Source organism: Eptesicus fuscus, chromosome 20 (genome assembly GCF_027574615.1).
Source record: "Eptesicus fuscus isolate TK198812 chromosome 20, DD_ASM_mEF_20220401, whole genome shotgun sequence".
Taxonomy (NCBI): domain Eukaryota; kingdom Metazoa; phylum Chordata; class Mammalia; order Chiroptera; family Vespertilionidae; genus Eptesicus; species Eptesicus fuscus.
In genome coordinates, this window is record NC_072492.1 from 44396396 (window position 1) to 44420553 (window position 24158).

A 24158-nucleotide genomic window follows, 5' to 3' on the forward strand; every position below is an offset into this window, starting at 1 on the left:
AAGAAAAGAGTGAGGTTGAGGCTCAGGTTGGAGAAGACAACAGATAGAAGATTAATAATTGAACAATAAAAAAATTTTTTTAAATGACCAATAAAACAAAAAAAAATAGCAAAAAAGAATGTAAATGTCAATAATATAAGACAAAAAAAGGTAAAGGAATTTTTGATGAATGTAGCATGGATGCTGTTCGATGGGAGCCATCTATAGGGCACCAGAGAGAACTTGGCTTATTTCAGGTGCGAACTACTAGCTCCTCATCCTTTGGCCTGTTCTCCATCTGCATCCTTGTTACCTGATGGCTTCTTTCCCATGGAATTCTGGAGACACTGGTTCAAAGGAGTCATTAGATGAAGGATCAGAATATATTTCATCTTCAAGGGCCACATGATCAGCATTATGTTGTCGTGACCAAAATGAGGACTTCAGGAAAAACAAGGGTGAGTATTGGTGTCCGTATTCATCTATGTGGCCAGGAGACAAATTCTAGGTCAATCACCATGTTATGGGAGAGAGTCACCCCAATGCAGCATAGCAATGAAAACTTTCTGCCAATAAACTTGAAACATGGTCAACACAAAAAAATACATGTAGCTTCTTAAGGAGAAAAAAGATCACTAAGATATCTCTCTATTATAATTATTGTTCCTCTGGGAAAAACTGAAGCTGTGACTTTAAAAAATTCTGGAGGAACTTAAAGAAACGTTAAGTCTCTTCTTACCAGCAGTTCTCAACCTGTGGGTCGTGACCCCTTTGGGAGTCGAATGACCCTTTCACAGAAGTCTCCTAAGACCATCGGAAAACACAGATATTTACATTAGGATTCATAACAGTAGCAAAATTACAGTTATGAAGTAGCAACGAAAATAATTTTATGGTTGGGGGTCACCACAACATGAGGAACTGTATTAAAGGGTCATGGCATTAGGAAGGTTGAGAACCCCTGTAACCTCAGATATTGCAAGGCAAATGCAAGATAGGTTGGGCATGCTGAACTCTATCAACACTGGCAAAGGAGGAAGAACTTGAGGACTGACTATTGCATATAAAAACAACAAAAGTTCCAAGAAAAGATTGATTAGGATTTAACAAAAATAAGTGACAGAATGGGAGAGAACAGGGCAAAAGGACTTATTGAAATTGAACACAGAGTGGAATTTCAAAAGCCAATTTGTATTTATGCCTTATCTCAACTTCAAATTATAACATTCCTCTGAAGCAAATTTTTGATCTGCAGTAAGAATACTTTATCCATGAACCTCTTTCTGGAAATAAATCCACAGTATATTTGCACTTAATTATCACTTCTGTTTTCCTACATGTTAAGGGACATTATGAAATGGAAGAATTATATTTATCTAATATTCTGCAACTGGCTTCCAGTGTAATATTGATGGGTTTTCAAACTTCTGTGTACTTTTCACATGTTCAGGCATTCATCCATGCAATAAATATATACCAAATACTCCCTACATACCTGTCGTAGGTATATTATTAGTTAGTACCCATCTTTTCCCCTGGATTAGGAAGCCTAGCAAATAAAAGCATGTAGCTTAATTGGATACATTCTGCCATGAGATATATTAATACATGATTCGATCATTTTATCTAGTTAATTTACCTTCCTAACATTCATACTTCTTATCTTTAAAAGAATTTCTAACAAAGTCAACTTGTATAAATTCAGGCTTAAACTCAGTCTTTTTTTTTTTTTTTTGAGAGAGAGAAAGAGGTTGGGGGTGAGGAAGAGGGAGAGATAGAAACATCGATGGGAGAGAAACATCAATTAGCTGCTTCCTACAGGCCCGTTACTGGAGATAAGCCCACAACCCAGCCAAAAAATGCCCTGACAGGGAATCAAACCAGTGACCTCTTGGTTCATGGGTTGACATTCCACCACTGAGCCATACCAGGCAGGCTAAATTCAGTCTTAATGAATGGATGATACAAATATTTCCAACTGCATAATAAATGTATGAGCCAATGACAAGTGTTGGCGAGGATGCGGAGAAAAAGGAACCCTCGTGCACTGCTGGTGGGAATGCAGACTGGTGCAGCCACTGTGGAGAACAGTATGGAGTTTCCTCAAAAAACTGAAAATGGAACTCCCATTTGACCCAGTAATCCCACTCCTGGGAATATATCCGAAGAAACTAGAAACACCAATCAGAAAGGATATATGCACCACTATGTTCATAGCAGCACAATTTACAATAGCTAAGATTTGGAAACAGCCTAGGTGCCCATCAGCAGATGACTGGATCGGAAAACTGTGGTACATCTACACAATGGAATACTATGCTGCCATAAAAAAGAAGGAATTCTCATCATTTGCAACCTGGATGGAATTGGAGAACATTATGCTAAGTGAAATAAGCCAGTCAATGAAAGAAAAATACCACATGATCTCACTCATTTATGGATAGTAAAGAACATTATAAAGTGATGAACAAAAAGATAGATACAGAGACAGTAAAGCATCAAACAGACTTTCAAATTACAGGGGGAAAGTTAGGGAGAGGTGGGGGAGTTATGAAATCAAACGAAGGACTTGTATGCATGCATATAAGCATAAACAATGGACGCAAAACTCTGGCGGGTGAGGGCATGTATGGGTGTGGGGTGTGGGGGGGGTAATGGTAAGATATGTACACATATAATACCTCAATAAAAAAAAAATGTATGAGCCGAAAAGTGTAGATCCTGACATCTATTATTCTGGGCTCTTCTAGAAGGCAGAGGTAGTTACTGTGCTTGAGGGATTACCTAAAAAGAGCACAATCAAGTCACTGCTCGAAGACCTCGCTGTGCGTTTTCAGTCTCACTTCCTATCCTTCTTCCCTTTCTACCAGTTTTTAGTCACTGGTGGCATTTTTACCCACTCTGTGAGTTTATGCCATTAGTGACTTTCATAATTTTTCCACCTTTACTGAAGTATGATCAACAAATAAAAATTATATATATATATATTTAAGATGTTCAATGTGATGTTTTGTGAAATAATGATGGGGTGGGTAAATAGGGGGGAGCATAAAGATTGGGGGAGCAAAAGGGAGTGAAATGGGAGTTATTTTTAACACTATCAACAATAAAAACTATATTAAAAATAAATAAAGCAGAGAAACCTGAAAAAAAATTACCATCATCAAGCTAATTAACATATCCATCACTTCACATCATTTCTATTTCTCTGCTTGTGCTTGTGTGTGTGTGTGTGTGTGTGTGTGTGTGTGGTAAGGACACTTGAGATATATCTTAGCAAATGTCAAGCATACAATACATTATTACTAACTATAGTTACCGTGATATACATTAGATCTCCAGAACTTCATCTTACAAATAAAAACTTATACCCCTTTACCAATATCTCTCATTTTCCACTCACCCTTGCGCCCAACCCCTGTTAACCAGCATTTGACTCTGTTACTGTTATTTTGACATTTTTTAGATTCCATGTATAAGTGAGATGCAATATTTGTCTTTCTGTGTCTGGCTTATTTCACTTAGCATAATGCCCTCTATCCTCTACCGATGTTGTTGTAAATGGCAGCATTTCTTTCTTTTTTTTTTTTTTTTAAGGCTGGATAATATTGCATGGTAGACAGATAGATATACAGACAGCACATTTTCTTTATCTATTCACCCACTAAAGAACACTTAGGTTGTTTTCATATCTTGGCTACTGTGAATAATCCTGCAATGAACATGGGAGTACAGATATCTCTTTGAGATAGTGATTTTATTTCCTTTGGATAGATACTCAAATATATATACACACACACATATATGGATTAAATGTATAATAAAGGCCCTTGGTGTTCTGTTTTGAATGGGAAATGCAGAGGTGGACACAGCCCCTGCCTTTCATAATAAAAGAGGGAGGAAAAAATGCTGCAGTATTTCAGCTCCAAGTACTTACTGAGCCCTGGCATTCACCAGGCTCTGAGGTGGGTGCTTGGGTTTATCTGTGAACAAAACAGAGCCCTGCTTTTGTGGAACTCATATTCATTTGTGTTGAGGGTGATAAAAATGAAGATTTATCGCCTATTGACTTTCCCATTGTGAAACTGTGTGGAGATCTTTTTGAAGTAGAGGTGCCCTGGTCCCACCACTAATTAAATGAATTATAACCTCTTGGAGTTGAGCTGGGCTCAGAATGTTTTTTCCAGTTCCCCACGTGTTTCTGATGGACAACCAGGGCTCAGAACCAGTGAGCTAAATAGTTAGACAAAGCAGCTATAAATTTCCATGACTAAGTACCAAGCCAGACCCACTTAGGAACTAGCTAAGCATTTCTTTAAAAAGAAACAAGCCACACAGAGTAGAGTGAAGTTCAAACTAAGACTAGTTATTCTATAAGCCAAATTCAGGCTTTAGTTCCGACCAGTCAAAACAGCCAGAGAGAAATAAAGAACTGAAATCAAACCTTGTTGATTTCAATGACCTTGATGCACAAGATAGTTCTTTAAATATAAACAACACGTGTTAGGAGATTCATTTTAGGAAATTATTTAAATGGTGTTTGATTTTAATCATATCACTACTCACTTGGCAAAATTTTTTCAAAATAAATCGTCAGTGCCAGATAGATGAAAATATCAAAAGCCAACATAAAATGCGTTGTTATTATTTGACTTGAGTAGTTCGAAAAAGCAGGAAGTGCATTGGAATTCACATCATAGTCCACACGTAAAAACTGAAAATTAAAAGGTAATTAATTAAGGGAAATTAGGCTTATGATAAATGTTAAACAGGTTTAGCATAAAAAATAAAATAAGCTACTCTTTGCCCCATACTGGGAATACAAAGTTGAATAAAACTGACTACTTTACTCTCAAATCTATTAGAAAGCATGTGCACAGGAATAACTATAATGCAAGTTTTAAAATATGTTCCCAATGAAATGGGAGTGTCAGGAGGAGGTAGAGGAGTATAGGAAAATATGACATTTGAGCTCCGCCTTCAATAAATCTTTACCAAATAGAATATGGAAGAAAGGTGTGGTGTTCTTTGAAAATGTGTCCTGATAGAGAATTCATGCTCTTGGAAAGATCACTGGTATGTTGAAGAAGAACCAGTGCTATGGCCTATAACAGTCAGGCTAATGAGTACTTTATAACAGTCTTTTTGTTAAGGATTAAATAACGGACCTGTAATGAGTGACATGACCATTAATTGGAAGAATGGCGAAGTAAGTTCAATGTGAGAATCAGGTCAAGAGAAATGACATTTTGTGAACAGAAGTGTAATTTACTTAATGCATTCTCAAGGTGTTTTTAACTTTGACTTTTCTTTTCTTTTATGGTTTCTATAATCATGCATGCTGTTCAATTACTAAGTCAAAATATTAACTGGAAGAGTTATTTAGTTTTAGAGTTGTGACATCATGTCCATATTTAATTAGCTGCCAAAAGTAACACTCCAAGAATTGTATATTGGCCTTCCATTTTTTCACTCACCTGTGGTTTATTTTACTGGGCTAAGTGCTGCTAACACTTAAAAAACCCCACAATAGTCTTTATTAGAATTTTCTACCTTACAATACTGACCATAGGAATGACTACAGACAGTTAAATTCCAGAGAGGAGACAAACATTGGGTTAATACATAGCAAAATAATAGTTTACTTTTTATTTACATATAATTTATTTTATTTTATAGTCTTGTGTTCTAAGATTTGAGTTGCTCCTATAAGTCAGTGCATAGAGCATTCAAATTGTTGTGTTTAAGGTAATTATTATGCCTAATCTCACCAGGATGCGGTGTGTAGACACTTACCTATGTGTGCATAGAAAATTTAACAAAAATTTAATATGCCGGTGTTTGATTTTTAATGAAGTAATGTGATACCGAAAACAAAATCCCAGAGAAGGAAGATGGCTCAGAAGTGCCATTAATAAGTGATCAGATGGCTTCTCACCTGGGTCATTCCAAGCATGAAGGCAAAGGGGCTGAGAAAACCCAACATCCACTCCAAGGACGCAGGAAGATGCCTGTGCAAGACCGTGAATCCTAGACTCCCCCAAAAGACAGTGAGAAGGAACATGACCAGGCCAGTGAGGAATGACTTCTTTATCAAGACGCTCATTAGAAAAGCCAAAGCTATCTACGGGGAGAGAAGACACAGTTGGTTTATGTTTCTCTATAAATTATTCCTAACAGAATAACATAAGAAATCAAATATATAAAATTAGCATTATATTAGTCTATGTAAAAAATACAAAAAGATGATCTGAAATTTGCCCTACAAACTGGCATTACAGGTCAAATACCAGTCTACAGATTTTCCAATGCAAAGAGGGTAGGCACAGAAGAAAAGGGTTATGTAGAACAACACCTTTTTGAAAACCAACACTTAATCTTGTCAGATGGGAAAAAGTGTAATTCACCAACTCACCAAAGACAGTCCATAGAGGAAAAAGAGAGTGAAGACCACCATGAAGCCAGTCCAAATTACAAATTGGGTAGATTTTATAATAAGCACCAATAAAAGGGTAGTGATGAAGATGAAACCAGCATAGAGCAAGCCCCAGGAGAGCCTAATGTGGAAACAAAATGCTATTTTAGTATTTCATGTTCCATTGGAAAGGGACTGCCATGGATTCTAACACACCTGGAATAGCTCTCAACTTGTGACATTTTAAATTCCAATTATCCAGCTCCGATATACCAGCCTGTTCTGCCAGTTTGCTCCCTCGATTACAGTATATTCATCATACCTGATCTCCAAAAGAGCTTCTGATTCCTGACCTCTTTTTTCCTGTTCAGCTTCACCCTGGCTTGAATTTCACTTCTGGCTTAGGCACCGATGTCTATCACTTCTACCACACTCTTCCCTGTAGACTCAGTGGTCATCCCCCAGGACCCCTGCTTTGCAATCACCCCAAAAACCCAAACCTCATGTTCTCCCTTCGAGATGCATAGTAACCCCTAGCTTCAGCCTGGAAAGCATTCCACTAAGGACAATGTATCCCATTCATAGAAAAAAGGTGGAAAAACATTACATTTGCATAATGATGCTTTGAAGAAGTCCACTTTCCCTAAACTCCTACCTTTATTTATTGGTACACTTGACTCACCAGAATGCTGATTGTCGAAGACCCATCATTGTCATCAAAGCCTTCATCCTTTTCCTCTCTCTTGTAACATTAATAGAGGCATAATAAATGAATGGGGAAAAGGAAATAATGTAGAAGAAAAGGAAGAAATCCATGATCATCCCTTCTTGTCTCACGAAGGGATGTATCTTCATATTTTTTCCAGTAACTGACATCAATTCCTCCATCACCGAGTGATTCGTTGTGATCTGAAGAAAGACATGGATTTGTATATTCATGGATGACAGGCTCCATTTTATTTCAATCATCTCTTTTACTATGGACACGTAATGGGTCTGTGTGGAGCTGATGCTAGCCCAACTTTTCACTTCCCTGTTCCGCCACTGGCCCGCTTGGAGCCTCCACTCCAGGCATCCAGAGCTGCACACAGTTCCCCAAATTTGCTATGTGCTTTATCGCCGCCCTGCCTAACATTGCCTGGTGATTTGCTTGCAATGTCTTTATGACATTATCTAGTCAGCAAACCTCTTCTCTCAAGCTTCAGTGTGGAATGTCATTTCAATGAGGCATTCTTCCATGGCGTCCTAGACCAAGAAGCTTGTGCTCATTCACCTGGAAGGACTTTATGAACACCTCCATGACTGCCTACTTCTCCTCTTCCAAGAATTTAATTCTATGCCTGGCTTCCTGAGAAGGTGTCTTCTCTGAGGAGAAAATTTCTCTTCTATTTATACATATCCTCCATGGCACATGGCAACTTAAGTAAACTTTGTTGTAAGGAAACTGGTGAGTAAATGAAAGAACAAGGCTATTGATTTGTATTTTCTTTGATGAAACTTTAAAAAAATTGATTTGAGAGAAAGGCAGAAGGAGAGAGAGAGAGAAACATTGATTGGTTGCCTCTCGTACATGCCCCAACTAGGGATGGAACCCACAACCTAGGTATGTGCCCCGACCAGAATCGAACCCGTGACCTTTTGGTGCACAGGATGACACTCCAACCAACTGAGCCACACGGACCAGAGCTGATGAAATTGTTGATGCTTCTAATACCAATAATCTGCATTGAACACTGGTTTGCATTGGACATTTTTGTACTCACTTCTATAATAGCAGCATTAATGACAGCTTGAAGAGCCACAAAGCCTGTCTTCCAGGATGTTGTAACTCCACAGTCAGTATCTCCCAAATATGTTTCATAACAATGAGCTTTAAGGGAAAAATGCATAACTCTTTTGTTTAAGAAATTATTTTCTATCCCACAGTTATAAAGACATTGTCCTCTACTGACTTCTGAAAGGTTTAGAGGCATGTTTCTTTCTCATTTAACTTTTCATCTGGCATTGTCATTTCATGTGAAATAATTTTATTTTGTTCTTTACGGAAAGACAATTTTCCTTGCACTGACTGACCCACAATGTCTTCCAGAGCTCTCTCTCCTGCTTCACTGATCTATCTGTCTGTTACTATGGTCATAGCACAGTTTTAATTACTTTAACTTCCTTCTTTTCTAAAGAGCATCTTGGCTATTCTGTGCTCCTTTTAGAAGTATATTTTAGAATAAATGTATCAATTTAAATTTAAATATTTGTTATGATTTTGATTGAAATACAATAGGTTCCTGAAGAAATCTGGGCAGAATTCATATATGCAATAAATAAATTATAAACATGTAATATATGTATACACTCATACATATCTATACAGATGTAAATATAAGTATACTACATATATAAAACTACAACATAATACAGTATGTTAATATACTTCAAAATCACTGTATATTTTTGAAACATGTTCATTGGCCTGTTGACATCACCATTGCAGATAAAGATTTTAAAATTCACTGCATTAACTTTATGACATGAACTAAATAGAAAGTAGTGGAATTGTATAGCTAAAAAGTTACCTGTATGGGCTCTGTGTTCCTTCCTTTCTGAAATTGGTTCTTCCCGTGAGAATTTCAAATTATATGAGAATGTATTAGTAAAGACGACTCCCACTATTTCCCTAGGAAGATGTGCCATTAATTCTTCAATACTTTCTTCATCAGACAGTCCCAAGACATCTGTATCTGCCATTTTAAGAAAGAAATATTATAATTAACTAGAGGCCCAATGAATGAAATTCATGCAAGAGTAGGCCTTCCTTCCCCTGGCTGCCAGTACCCGCTGCCCTCTGGCACCCGGAACCCGAAACCCAGGCTTCTTTCTGGCGGCCAGCAGGCACCTGGGACCCGGGCTTCCCTTGCAGTCCGGCTTTGTCAAGAGGGTCGCCCAGAAGGATGTCCAGTCTCATTAGCATATTATGCTTTTATTGTTATAGATAATTTATTTGGAGACTAACTTCAGGTTTCGCATTCAATTGCTTTTACTAAAGTTCTTTATGGAAATAAAATTCAATCAAATATCGATTTGGAGTAAGTCAGGTACAGTCAAAATTGGGTACAGACGTTTCTACTTAAAAATATATTGTTTATTAATTTCAGAGAGGAAGGGAGAGGGAGAGAGAGAGAGAAACATCAATGATGAGAGAGAATCCTTCGCGCCTCACACTGGGGATCAAACCATGTGCCCTGACTGGGAAGCTAACTGTGACCTCCTGCTTCATAGGTTGATGCTTAACCACTGAGCCATGCTGGCTGGTGGGACAGACATTTCTATAATTTTATCCAGATAGTATATAATCAGATGACATACATTAAAATTATTTTCATATGTTGGAATTATTGAACCAATTTTAATTACATATGATATACCATATCAATTAAACTACTCAGAAGAATTAGCATTACAATAAATTTAGAGTTATCATTACAATAAATCTAAAATTTTATGTTTATATCACAATTAGGTACTGGTTTATATCAGGTGGAAATAACTATGTAACTTCATTTTTCTTTAACAATCCTCACAGTATGGTTGATATGCTGAGAAAAAAAAAGAGTGAGAACTTAAAAAATATGTGAGTGCTTATTTTTATATCACTAAAATAATCCCTCTTTTTTGCTAATATTGTGTTCAATGCTATATAGATGCTTTAGTAAGACTGAAAAAATGAGAACAAATGGAAGAAAAGTTCAGTATTGGGGTGGGAATGTCAAAGATCAAAGTGGAACCCTAGCTGGTTTGGCTCAGTGGATAGAGCCTGTGGACTGAAGTTGTCCCGGGTTCGATTCCGGTCAAGGGCACATGCCAGGGGTTGCAGGCTTGATCCCCAGTAGGGGGCATGCAGGAGGCAGCCAATCAATGATTCTCTCTCATCATTGATGTTTCCATCTCTCTCTCCCTCTCCCTTCCTCTCTGAAATCAATAAAAATATATTTTTAAAAAAGATCAAAGTGGAGGGAGCAGGCAGCATGTATTTTGACAGAATTAACATTTTTCCCCCTGGGATAATATGTTTCATTAAATATGTTATAATCATGAGTAAGTCCCTTAACCTTTTTGACTCAATTTCCATATTTATAAAATAAACTTAATATCAATTATTATTAGTACAGAATATTAAACATAGTACAGATAAATATAATACTAAATAATACTATTAATATTACAGAATAATATTCTATTACTATAGTTTAAAGTCTAAAAATCTAGCACATAGTAGCATTTCATGAATATTTATTATCATAATACAAATGACCTTACTGTAAAATAAAGATAACACATTCATTGTGAAGACAAACTCCAGGTAAAAATCTTGCACACAGTAGTCATTTAATGAACATTTATTATTGCAATTGCATGTGAGTTTTAACAAAGATGGTGTTGAGAAGCACATGTTTATGTCATTGGGACCCCTAGGAGGACACTGTGAAGCAGGGTAGGAACAAACCCATCTCAGGGTACACAGGAAGAGTAGGCCTCAGTTTGTCAGGCAGATCAGGTTTAGATCTTGAATCAAAGGCAGATTCAGTGTTTGCAGGCAAGGTGCACAGTGTAGACATTCAGATTCAAGTGGAGCCAATGGTGTGATGTGCACTGTGGTACCATGGGAAAGCTAGGGAGGTTTACACCCACCCTCCTGACCTGTGTGCAGGGAAGCAAGGACAGAAAAGAAAAGTCCACATAATCTGGGATCTGTAGTCATGAACACAGACTGTAGAGCGGGTGGACTTCTGGATGCTGATTTCAGATATTGAGTCAGAATCCAAACACAACATGAATGGTTACTGAGGCCAGAGTAGAATTATGGACAGAGGTTGACAGAAAGAAGAGACATTAATTCTTTAACCTCCAGTGACGGGGTGGAACAAGAGTCACAGGTTGCCTTTATAATAATACCACTCTTGGTAGGGAATTATGGTGCCTAAAATTAATACCGAGTCCCTTCCAAGTCATGTTTTATGTTCTTTAAAAAAAAATTCGAGATTTAGTTCCATAAAAGTCATCCTTTTAAACTGTGCAATTTCACGATTTTCAGGATATTCACAAAGTTGTGCAAGCAGTAAGCCACTGTCAAATTATAACCCAATTCACATTTATGGGGCAGTCACCATAGATTCCCCTTTGAAGTGTGTGTTTATATTTGTAAGAAAACCCAAAAACCTGCTGTTTTAATGGCCTGACATCCAGTCCTCCTTCTAGTAAACACACTAACATTTATCTATAATACTGCCCCTCTTCCATTCACACATCCTATGGCTTGGATGTGGTTCTCAGGGGGACCTGGACACCAACCGATGGATAATGACAATACTTTATTTCCCTTATGCAATGAGATTAGGTCCTGATGGACCAAGATCCAGACTAATCTAAAGACCATTTGTTTCATGGGTATAATTTCCAAAATTAATTTGAAATGTTGGGAAAGATCTGTATTCCTTTCACTGGAGTTGTTTATGTGGTAGGGCTACAACTGGAGATTCTGAAGACTAACTCTGCGTCTTTTGGGGAGAGCCAACCTGTGAATGAAGGCAGCACACATTGCTATAGACCTGAGAAGCAGACACATATTTCTTCCTCTGCTGTTGACACTCACCTCCCCAGCTGTGCTTTGATACTCTTTTTCCTTAAACTACACAAAAGGTGCCCCTGTTCCTTACCACAAGATGAACTGGAATTCCCTCATTCTCAGCTGGGATATTCATGAAAAATATAGTACTGTTAACTTAATGTTAAATATGGTGGTGAGACTCAGAGAAGGTGATGACTTGTGAAATGTTCTATAGACATAACATGGAACTACTATTTTAGTAAAATGTTCTCTGACTCTATGTCCAGTTCTCTTGCCTCTGCTTTAGGCTGCTTCTCCTCAAATTTCAGGAAATTGTTACAGACACAATCTTGACATTAATAATGCTCATCTTATTTTTCATTGACAAGTACCTTACCACTAAAGGGTGAACAATTAAAACATAGAATACTCTTCAATAAAATCTTCAAATATAGTTAGACTAGTGGCCCGATGCATGAATGAAGATTCATGCAAGAATGGGCCTTTGTTCCCCTGGCTGCCGGCACCGCTTTGCTCTGGCCATAGCAGCCTTTCCGCTCAGGCCCGGAGCCGCCTTTCTGCCTTCCCACGCTGCCCAGAGGCCCGGAGCGGCTGGGGTGGTGCCGAACGCCTACATCCTCACTTGGCGCCTGCGTATGCAAATTAACCTGCCAACTTTGTTGGCTTAATTTGCATACTCACTCCTGATTGGCTGGTGGGCATCCCAAAGGTACGGTCAATTAGCATGTTACTCTTTTATTAGGTAGATAATCTTTTTGGTAATGAAAGATGAGAATAAAATTCCTATAATCAAATTTAAGAGGAGAAAAGACTGGTTGTTTTTTGGATATAATAATAAGCAAAAACTAGAGCCATAGTATCATTCCAGTAACAAAGCTTCCACTGCTACAAATCAAAAAATCATTAACACTCCTTCTTTCAGCATCTACCCATTTGTGTATTACATGCTTCCCCAAACCCTACACAACATCAGCGGGTTTCTTTGTTGAAAGACTGCACACTGCACGTGATAATCCCTTGCTTGGCAAGAAATACTTTAATAGTTTTGACTTAGATATGGCCTCTTACACTCTAGAAAAGGAAAATACATTCACATTTCACATTACCTAGAAATGGTGACAACTGACATAGTTATCAACAGAAATACAAATTCAATGCACACATCTGCAGTCAAATGAACCAACTATTGACATTAGAAATTCCTCTTAGATTGCTAGAAAACTCACCATTTATACAGGAGGCCAAGGCAACTTTTTTCATTATCTGTTGGGTTATATTGGTGAGAGGTGTGTATGCAATCTTAATTGTAGATAGGTTAAATGAATCTACCCGTCCCAGGTCCATGGTAGGCAGTGAAGAAAAATCAATGACTTCATGAGAATTAGGATATAGGTACAAAATAAGCAGTAGGAGCAATGAGCTCAACCATTCCTACACAATGCAAGAGAGAAAAAAAAATAAAGAAAATGATGATTTCAAATAAGTTACCCACAATCATTTGGTCATACAGTTTGTCTCGTTGACTTTTCTCATTTCAATATAGACCACATTCTGAACCATTTTCAATATGGACAGTACAAATTTCAGCAGTCTGGGTCATACCAATGAACTATTACTAGGAGTTGATTTTGTTTGTTTATTTGTTTTTGTTAATCCTCACCCAAGGATATTTTTCCTTTGATTTTTAGGAGAAGTGGAAGACAGAGGGAAAGACAGACAGAAACAGTGATGTGAGAGAAACACATCAATTGGTTGCTTCCTGCCTGAGCCCTAACCAGGGTCCAGGACGGGGAGGAGCTTGCAACCAAGGTCCATGCCCTTGACCAGAATCAAACCCAGAACCCTTTGGTCTATAGATTAGCACTCTATCCACTGAGCCAAACCAGCTAGGCTTACTAGGGGTTTAAGTTTTTTGATCCACAGCTCCAGTGTAAAGCATGCACTGATCATGAAAAGATGAGCGGCAAAAGTGGCAAGCTATTATCAATTGTCAGCTGATATTACTGTGGTGACCTACTCATGCTGTATAGGGAGATCTCGTTTTATTGCACTCTGCTTTATTGCACTTCACAGATGGTGCATTTTTACAAGTTGAAGGCAAGACCCTCCACCAGCAGAAAGATTACAACGAGTTTCATTGGGATCCTCACTTTATTACGGAGGCCTGCAACTGAACCCACATACCTCCTAAGTATGCCTGTATTTGATTCTGCTGAAAGCGCATGTGTTATAGAGACAGTTTCAAGGCATTGCACAATTAATGGTAATGCACTGGTTACATGCCTAGATTCTAGTATTGGAAACTCAACAGCATGTTGGCGACCTGAGAAATACTATCCTGTTAGTAATCAAGACTAGTCACTTAAAACACTAGCAATAAGAAATCACTCTATTCTCTAAATGCATAATTATAGAAAAAATTTCACACTAGATATACAGTAAAATCCCTACTTATATAAAAGTGCTACATAGCTAAAACTATCTGATTTTCTTTTTTTAAATATCAAAGTTTAACCAGGATTTTTGTTATATGGTAAAATTACAAGTTGTAATACTAATTTTCTTCTTGGCACTAATCACATTTCCAAATTATCCACTATTTTTGAAGAGAATAATTTACTTTTTTTTTTTAAGAGAAAGGTTCAAGAGAGAAAAGTGCCAGTTGCTATTTCTGTGGGTTGATTTGTTTACCACATCTTCAGAATACCAGTATCCTAACCCAAGGATCTATGTGTGGGAACACTGGTAAAAACTGTGACCATTGGCCAGCCGTTCTGGATCAGTGGTTGAGCATCGGGCCCTGAACCAGGAGTTCACAGGTTCGATTCCCGGTCAGTGCACATGCCTGGGTAGCGGGCTTGATCCTCAGTCGGGGACGTGAAGGAGGCAGCCAATCAATGATTCGCTCTCATCATTGATGTTTCTATCTCTCTCTCCCTTTCCCTTCCTCTCTGAAATTAATGAAAAATATACTTTTTAAAAAAAGTGTGACCATTGCCTTTTAAAACATTGATTGGGTTCTCTGCTGCTGACCAACTTCAGTGCCTTCAGACCTCAAATGATGAGTCTGTGTAATCAAAATATCTTGAGAAAGATTTCCTCTATTTTATAAAGGTCTTGTTGTTTTTTTTGGAGGGGAAATACCTACCAAGAAATGGACATTTTTCAGGCATAAATAAAGAAGACAAACAGATATTGAATCATACCAATAAGGACTCCCTTTTCATTCTCCATTTTTTAAGCAAATTCTTGCAGAATAAGGCCCAGGTTTGTTGACACACACTTCTCTCTCTCTTACTCATGTTGCCCTGTTTCATGAGAAAAGAAAAGGGGAGAAGGTAAAGCAGATACGATGGTCTTACTGGGGAAAAAATCCTGCAAACACGCAAACAAGCAGCCTGAGAAGGCCAGTGTTCTGAATCTGAGTGCCCAGTATCTGAGGGTTCCAAAGTCAGCCTTTTATTACTGGTACCCGCTCCCCGCTGCCCCAGGCTTTCTCACGAATAAGTTCTTGTTTTGGAGGATCTTTTTTTCATTGTGTTTCATGTTAAACCTGGTTTTCCTTTGCTTCTAGTTTTGCCCACATTCTTACCTTCTGCTAAATGTTGTCAAGTTTTCTTTCTCCCCTCCATGTTTTCCCTCTTATCCTAAAGATATAATGGTTACTCTTTTAAAAAATCTTTTGAAACTTAAAAATAATTATTTATTTATTTTTGTTGTTGTTTATTGAGGATGGTTATTTTGAATTTTAGTTGTAATTCCAGTTTGGTCCTGGGAGCTTGTCAGTGTAGCATCCACTTACACTGCCACCATTTTGGAATCTGTCTATTGTTGTTAATCCTCACCCAAGGATAGTTTTTGCATTGATTTTTAGAGAGCGTGGAAGGGAGAGGGAGAGATAGAGAAAGAGAAACATTGATATGAGAGAGACATATGGATTGGTTGCCTCCTACACTCACCCTGGTTAAATTATGAGCTTTCCTAGGGAATAATCTTCTCTTTTTAATGAAAACCTATCCCTTCATAAAACAAAGACTTTCTAGATACTTAACTTCTGCTAAAATCTAACCTGGAGCATTCTGGTTATTATAAAATTTGGCTCAATCTCTAATTTAAAGTATATATAAATTATATTTGTTTTTTTACCAGGTACGTAATTAGAATTGCCAATAGAGTGTATAGGTTCCTATGGGGAGGCTGTCATGCATTTGAGCTTGAGATCCAGATGGTGGTAGAAATTCCACCTGATTGGGCTTGGACAGCGTTAGCTGGGTGAGAAACTCAGAATCCTCTGACTTGTGTGTAGGCCAGCTTATTGTGAAAACATTCCAGGGGCTCTGCCCAAAAGTGTCTGCAGAAAACAGCATTATGCTTCTGCAGATATTGTACCAGAAATACACAGTAGACCACAGGTAAAAGTAGCAAGTCACAGTTTTAGCATATGCAACCTTGAGCGAGGAGAGAGGAGGGAGAGAGTTAGAGTTGTGGTGGTAAGGATTGGGTAGGGGAATTTATACATAGTGCTTGGGTTTGTTTGTTTGTTTTTTCAGCAAGGATCCAGAATACCTCCCAGAAGGAGAAGCCTCAATGCATAACAATAGCGCCACATCTTTCTATTTCCCTAACAACCAATATCACACAATACGACCTGCTGAGCCTGCCCTGAACACGGTGGGACTGGAATGCTCCCAAAGAACACTGTGCATCTGAGCTGATCCATAGGAAGTAAGGGATTCTGGGACGATCCCTAGTTTTCTGGGAAGCATGCCAGGTGACTCGGAAGACTAGGCCAGGACTTTGGAGCAGAGAGCAGCAGCTCCACGCTGAAATTGGCTTTTAAGTCCTGAACTTAGAGCAAGCAGTCTGCTCTCTCTAAGCTACACAACATTGGCCAGGGGGAGAAAGCAGGCCATTGTCATGGGCTCTTCCATCATGATAATGAGTGGGTGAGGGTGCCCCTGCCTGAAGCTCTCATTCCACTTGTGGAAGAAGATGCCGACAAGGCTGTGCTATTTCCTAGAGACAAGGCTCGAGAAATGGGTCTGGAAGTCAGTTGGAATGCCAGGCTTACCAGCCAAGACATCCTAACGTGGATGTTCGTGAGGCCGAGAGGCAAGTCTAGGGAGGGTGGACTGAGTGAAGAGGCTGCAGAGCCCATGGAGAGGCAGTCAGAAGGAGGAAGAGATTCTTGGAAAAAAAGCATTAAGTGAGGGTGTCCCGTGAGAGGGGCTCAGGATCCCCACAGATAGTTCTAGTGCAGAGAATTCAGAGTAACCACTGAAAAAAATCCCCACCCCACTGATGTGAGAGAGACACATCACTGATTGCCTCCCATACTCTCCCCCACCCCAACCCACCCCCTGATTAAGGCTGAGGATTGTACTTGCAACTCAGGTATGTGCCCTTGACTGGGAATCGAACCTGTGACCCTTTAGTCTGCGGGTCGATGCTCTAATCACTGAGCAAAACCGTCCAGGGCCAGAATAACCGCTTTTAAAGCGACTGTGCAGGGCTGTGCAGGTGGGTAAACTGGCAAAGAGGGCGATTTTCCCACTGTGGAATCAGCCACAGCCCAATGTAGCATGACCATGTCAGCGTGGCTCCAACCCCTTAGCCTTTCCATTGTAAGTTAGCACCGCGTACTGTATTTTCCCTGAGCTTACGTATGTTCTGTAGTTTATCCAAAGACTCACAACCACGTGCATTCCTTTGCATACAAGTAGTAGGCAGTTTCAAAGGGTACTGACTCTGACCTTTCCCCTGTCCTATGGTTGTTGCATTCAGAACCACAGGTTTACACTGTAGGCGTGTGAAAGCTCTGAGTCCTGCAGAGCAATTGAGTATTGGGATGAGGAAAAGCTGCACATTTCACATTTGGACCCAATACGTGGTGTGCACAGAGCAGAAAACCCCGGAAGGCAGCTCTCATTTCTTAAATTCTTAGACCCGAGCCCGAGAGGCGGGAACAACAGACATGCCAGGGTGGGAAAGGCAGGTTCCCAGTGTTTCGTATGGAAAACGAGACAATACTTAGCAAATAATTGTAACACAAGAACAGACGCTGTGCTTGTTGTACTCACAACTGTCAACCTGCTTTTGCCCACCCCTGTGTTTCTGTAAATGTTTTTCGTAAACAGTCTCAAAGTCAGAAAAACAGTTTATCGCAATGCCCCCCAGTTATTGTGCAATAAAAATGAAGACCTTCAAAGACGATCCAGATGTACAAATGAATTCTCACTATTTTCAGTTCCCCACAATCTCTGAACAAATTTCAGCTTATTCCTACATTCAGTTTCTGGCTTAAAACCACATAACAGTTGCAATACTTTTTTTAAAAAGTATGTTATAACTCAATGCTTTCACCTTTACAATTTTAAATACCAGATGTCCATACACATCTAAATAGTCCATTCATTTTCAAAATAGTTTCTCTACAATGGTTGGCTTTCAATTCCTAAAGACTAATTTATAATTTTGTGATAGAATAAAAAAAAAACACCCCCCCAAACAAAACAGAAAAAGACAAAGAACGTACCTTTGAGAAATGTGAAGCACATAATCTAGAAACACATTTTATCCATGTTCTCTTTTCACAGAAGAAAGCGAGTCACATTCTTTCCTGATCTCGACCGCATTTATAGATTTTGCTGTTTGGCTTAACTGTTTGGCTTCAGGGGAAAGGAGAGTATTTCCAGAAGAGGTTATGATCTCAGTTCTGTTGGCCCTGCCAAAAATGACACTCACATGACTGTCCTTGGACTATTTCTCTCTCTCTCTCTCTCTTTTTGTAAAATTGTATAATTATACTTTATCTTCATTCTCAGTGTTTCAGTTGAGTTAACAGAAGCATGAGAGTTTCATAATAAACTTTTTTTTTTTTTTACCAAGTAGCAGACCCAAGAAAAAGTTAAAAATGTTTTAAAAGTCTATTTCCCAACTGATTATCCTACTTAAAAATCAATAATTTCTCATGGGTAACATTCTTTTAACCAGCTCAAAAAGCAATAGTTTTCTGTAACCAAGTTAGAACCTGCCTCGGTCTTTGATAGCAATCTCCTTAGACAATCCTAATTGCACAGTAACACGCCTTTGTGCCCCTCTCCGTTAGCTACTGACTCGTAGAATAATATGGAGAACATCTCATATTTGATCTCTAATCAGGATCTAATGAAGGCTTCTGAATAAAAACAAAAATGCAGCAAATTACTTAGCCAAATCGGCAGTCACTTTGAGATGGAGATGGCACCATGGAAACAATTAACTAAAAACCAGATAAACTCTTTCAGGCTTCCACAGAAATTGCAGGGAGTAATCTTTTCTGTAGTTAAGACTTATATTTGTTCCTGGTCAGAATGGTTCAGTTGATTGAGCATCAGCTTGGGCACCAAACTGTTACTGGTTCCATTCCTGGTCAGGCACATACCTAGGTTTCAGGTTCGATCCCTGGTTGGGGCCTGTATGGGAGGAAACTGATAAATGTTTCTCTCTTACATTGTTGTTTCTCTCTCTCTCTCCCTCTCTTTCTCATCAATAGACATATTTTTGAGTGAAGATTAAAAAAGCAAAAAGGGCAGTTGGGTCTTATAGTTGAATCAGGGAACCAAAAGCCAATAGTCTCCTTTTTTTCTTTTTCTTTTCAGTGTGTGCAGGCACTACTCTTGGTAGTCTCAAAGGGATTGTCTAACTCCAAGGGATTTCCTTGTGTTTTATTTATTTAAAATATAAATGTTATTGATTTCAGAGAGGAAGGCAGAAATAGAGAGGGTTAGAAACATCAATGATGAAAGAGAATCATTGATAAGCTGCCTCTTGCATGTCCCATACTGGGGATCGAGCCTGCAACCCAGGCATCTGCCCTGTATAGGAATGTACTGATGACCTCCTGGTTCATAGCTTGACACTCAACCACTGAGCCACACCTGCTTGCCTGGCCATTTCCTTGTGTTTTAAAGAGAGCTCGTTAGGTGGTGTTGCACAGCAACTGTCCAACAACTGCAAGGCAGAAGACTAGCAGTTTGGGAAAGAAAGAGAGTCCACCATAGTCAATGGAAAGTTGAGCCTTTGCCTAACTTGCCAATTAGAAAATACATGGAACTCAGTGAAGATGAACTTAACCTTGCCCAGTGAGGGTTGGCTCTTGGAGTTGGTGTTTTGAGTGAGGGTGCGAGGGGATGAAGCCCTTTAGTTTAGTTGCGGAGGATTTCTTCCAACCTAAGCAGATTGTGGAAATAGGAAGGTCTCCACCCAGGCTGCAAATTATCTGTCTATCCATTCATTTCCTCTGAACATCTGGTTTTAAATGTGGGTCATTTGGCCACTGACTTACAGGGTAAGATCTATCTAGATGCCCAGCTGGTGTGGTTCTGTTGACACATCAACCAGGACAGGGCACATGCCTGGGTTGTGGGCTCAATTACCTAGAGGGGGCGTGCAGGTGGCAGGCAATCAATGATTCTCATCATTGATGTTTCTAGCCCTCTCTCCCTCCCCCTTCCTCACTCTGAAATCAATATACTCTATATCATATTATACTGGCATGTATACTCAATATCATATCATAAGAGCAACCCAGTAGAGGAAATCCAATAGGTGTAAGATTTCCTCTATTATGTCCAAGATGATTGGGGCTCACACCAAAATTTTTAAGCACTGTCTCCAAACAATGAGAAAAGAAACAGCTTCATCAGAGGGAAGCTCCCCTCTACACAAAACTCTTGACTACCCAATTGATAATCTCACTTGGGAAATCAGGATTTTCACTCCTCTATTTCTCATTTTCATTCAGTTCCAAGTATTTCCTAATCTCCTTGGAGACTTTGTGGGATGTCCTAAACCAGCAGTTGAGAATCCCTCTCACAATCTGAGACTGCTGGCTCCTAACTGCTCACCTCCCTGTCTGCCAGATCACCCCTAACTACCTCTGCCTGCCTGCCTGATTGCCCTAACCACCTCTGCCTGTCAGCCTGGTCTCCCCTAACCTCTCTGCATTCCTGCCTGATTGCCCCTAACTGCCCTCCCCTGCTGGCCTGGTTGCCCCTAACTGCCTTGTGTCTTTGGAATTTTCATGCATATCTGAATTCCCCATGCCCATGTATTAAAATTTGACTATCTCCTGTTAATCTGTCACTGCTAATTTGATTACTAGTCCAGCTAGAAGAACTTAGAAGGTGGGAGAAATAGTATTCGTTTTTTAGACCCTCCTTCCCCGCTAAGATACATCATTTGAAGCCAACAGCAGACTTTGGTCCCAATGAAGCTTCATGAAGAATTGGGCAAGCTTTTCTTTGCTCAAGAGCAGGTGAAAACTTAAGCTCAGGTATGACACAGTTGTCATTTTCATTTCTCCAAAGACCTGGTTGTCTGTAATACTGAAGCTGGTTGAATCCATGGATTAAATAAAAAGCCACTCCAGTGCTAAAACTCTCCTTGTCCCAGGATATGTCTCCCACTGACCTAGTTTGTGTGATTTCTTTGGGTTACAATGTGAAATCCTCCATTAAAACAAGTCTGTTCAGTGTATTATTTCCAGATACCTCCTCTGGCCCTTGGGGAATCAGGTGAAAACAGGTTCATTTCGATGTGTCCTTGAGAAGTGAGGGGATAGGGACAAAAAGGGAGCTGGTCAGGGCATGGCAGAGCTTCTTTGAGTCCCTGAGCACTGGTAACAGCCAGGCAGCAGTTTGGTGTTGTTGTTGCCTTTGTCTCTTTTGGTTGTCATGGTAACCCTCTACTGTGGGTAAGGAGATCAAGATCTCCATTTTACAGATGAGGAATTAAGGTCTGCAGAGATAGTAGATGGTAGATACAAGATTAAATTTAGGGCATGCTTTAAGTCACTGTGTCACACGGCAGCATTCAGTGGAAGTAGGAACTAAGTTCCATTCATTTTTTTTCTTCCTAGCACAAGATGAATAAACAGAACTCACATAAGAGTCTGGGAAGGCAGTTAGGGCGGGGGGTGGGAGGACAGCTCTCCAGAGCAGAATTTTCTGGGATGCTAAGAATTTTCTGAAAGGGAAGAAAAGACATAAAAGCACTGGTAGAAAGCTCAGAGAATCATCTCCACTCAGAAAATCATACATTTTATGCATGGTCATCACACTCAGTAGTTTGAGATGATTTTTCTAGAAAACAGCTCTGCTTGCCACCACTTTTTACTACCTTAATCATGGTGTGGTGTCTTCTTCATTTAGATTTTGGTAGCACATTGATTAAAGCAGCAAACTTGCTCTTGTCTTAGAAGTCATTTTCCATTGCATTGAAATGAACTTGTAAATTAGAGGCCCAAGAGTTGAGAAAAAGACACATGAAATAGAAGACATTTCAAAAATATATATGTATGAGATTTATTTTATATTTTCCACAAACGTGGTCATTGGATCTATTACATTTATCAATTTTCTGAGATGAAGTGGCAGCTGTCCATAAAAGATCAGTTATAGTACTAGCATCTTTAGGAAAGATTTAGAAATACAATGAAAATCGGACTTTGTTGGTTTCTAAAAATATAATACATTCCTAATAGCAAGTTTTCAGTTTTCCAGACTATGTCTGTATGACTGATATAGTGTTACCAGTGGAAATGTTATCAAATATATTGATATCAGATTTTATGACCAATGAATGATGTTTTCATATTTTTAGCCATAAAATATGTATTAAAATATTTTTCAAAAAGTACAATACATTTTGACATGCTCACTTAAATTATCATTAAAATATCAAGCTTTATAAAGTATCACACTTGCTGAAGAGTAAATATATGGATTTCTCTGTTTAGGTTAGCAAAAAAAGGATTTTAAGTTTTCTTAATAAAAAATTAAGTAAAATTTGTATATCATAATCAGAAATGTAAATTTATTTATTCAGCATTATACAGAGAAATGGGATCAGGGTGACCTGCAGACACACGTAGGCTGGGACCGGGAGGTGGGCTCAGTCAGGTGCCTCTGTCCCTGTTGTCACTGCATTTGCAAGTGCTCACTCCTCCTCGCCACCACACCAAACACCATGTCAGTGTTCACCATATAGGTTCTAGATACAAGCATTGAGGCTATTAAAATAAATGTCTTCAAAAACAACCACAGGCTTGAATGGAAACAGAAAGTACTTGGGGCTTCAAGGCTCTTCCTGTGGGAGGAGCTTCAGCTTCATGGAGGGTTGCAGTTCATCATTAAAATTCTCCAGCTCCTGCTCCTTGGAGAGCTCCAGGAAGACCTAAAAGGGGATAAGAAGTAGAGAGACAGGGATGTCATACTGTTTCCTGCAGCTCCAAGAGAGTGAAATGCAAATGTACATATTGTACAGTTAAATTCCATGGATGATGTAAGATCACTAAAACTGACCCACCTGCTCCAGGGTGGACTGTGACAGGCTGTAGTCCTCCAGGTCGAAGCTCTGTTTAACTGCACAAGGATGGATGGATGTTAGGGGTTTATATGTTTTTATATCCAGATGGCCTTAGAAGTCATCACAGAATTCAAATATAATTTTAAAAAAATATTAAATGAAAAGGTGAAGACAAGAACCGTTAGGATGGTTTAAGGAGAGCCTTCAGCTAAAAGAACAGCAATGCATTCACATAGGCTTGTGGAAAGGTGCTATGTTGCACAGATTCTGAGATGTCTACTTAAGGGAGGAAATGGTGCTGAGAAGGCCTCCCTTCCTGCAGGTGAGCTGGGGGTTTTGCACATCCAGCGCAGGAAGAGGTGGAAGGCAGACACATTTGGAAAAGGGTTGCATCAGAAGATTATAGAGAAAGATGCCTGTGGTTTTCTCAGAAGCAGGTAATCCTCATGGACCTCTTTCTGTCCATGCAGCTTGCTTGATCCAAACCAAGTAGAAAACATTCTCCTTGACCAAAATGGACTGGGAAAGGTAGTTATAACCCCAATAAGAGCCCAGCAGGCTGGAAATATGCCACCAATAGTATCAGATTGGAAATATACCACCAGAGATACCAGGCTAGTACTGGCCACAGTGTCAGTCTGAGGATGCTCAGAATGCTGGGGTGTTCAGCTCAGAGAATAGAAAGAAGAGGCATCACTGTGACCATGGATGCTATTAACAAGAGGAAAAAGAGTCTTCTAGAACCAGGAGACTCGAATCTCTTCCTCAGGGAAGGTGACAAGCAAGCGAAGATAT

The 24158-nt window shown here is 39.2% G+C and overlaps 2 protein-coding genes across 2 annotated transcripts in view; both read right to left on the bottom strand.

Annotated features, from left to right (window-relative positions):
• The window catches only part of LOC114227989 (ABC-type organic anion transporter ABCA8-like), a 56421-nt gene extending 37765 nt beyond the window's left edge, over nt 1-18656 (bottom strand). The window contains exons 1-10 of the mRNA XM_054709442.1: nt 18550-18656; nt 15221-15322; nt 13241-13445; nt 8965-9129; nt 8158-8264; nt 7077-7303; nt 6395-6536; nt 5918-6103; nt 4546-4693; nt 293-461 (exon numbers count right to left, since the gene is read on the bottom strand). Coding sequence (XP_054565417.1) covers nt 293-461; nt 4546-4693; nt 5918-6103; nt 6395-6536; nt 7077-7303; nt 8158-8264; nt 8965-9129; nt 13241-13445; nt 15221-15316 — 1445 coding nt within the window. The 5' untranslated portion in view covers nt 15317-15322; nt 18550-18656. The remainder of the gene's footprint in view (nt 1-292; nt 462-4545; nt 4694-5917; nt 6104-6394; nt 6537-7076; nt 7304-8157; nt 8265-8964; nt 9130-13240; nt 13446-15220; nt 15323-18549) is intronic.
• Nucleotides 18657-22849: 4193 nt separating this feature from the next.
• The window catches only part of LOC129147348 (ABC-type organic anion transporter ABCA8-like), a 48528-nt gene continuing 47219 nt past the window's right edge, over nt 22850-24158 (bottom strand). Inside the window, exons 38-39 of the mRNA XM_054709161.1 lie at nt 23364-23419; nt 22850-23231 (exon numbers count right to left, since the gene is read on the bottom strand). Of these exons, the coding sequence (XP_054565136.1) occupies nt 23133-23231; nt 23364-23419 (155 nt within the window). The 3' untranslated portion in view covers nt 22850-23132. The remainder of the gene's footprint in view (nt 23232-23363; nt 23420-24158) is intronic.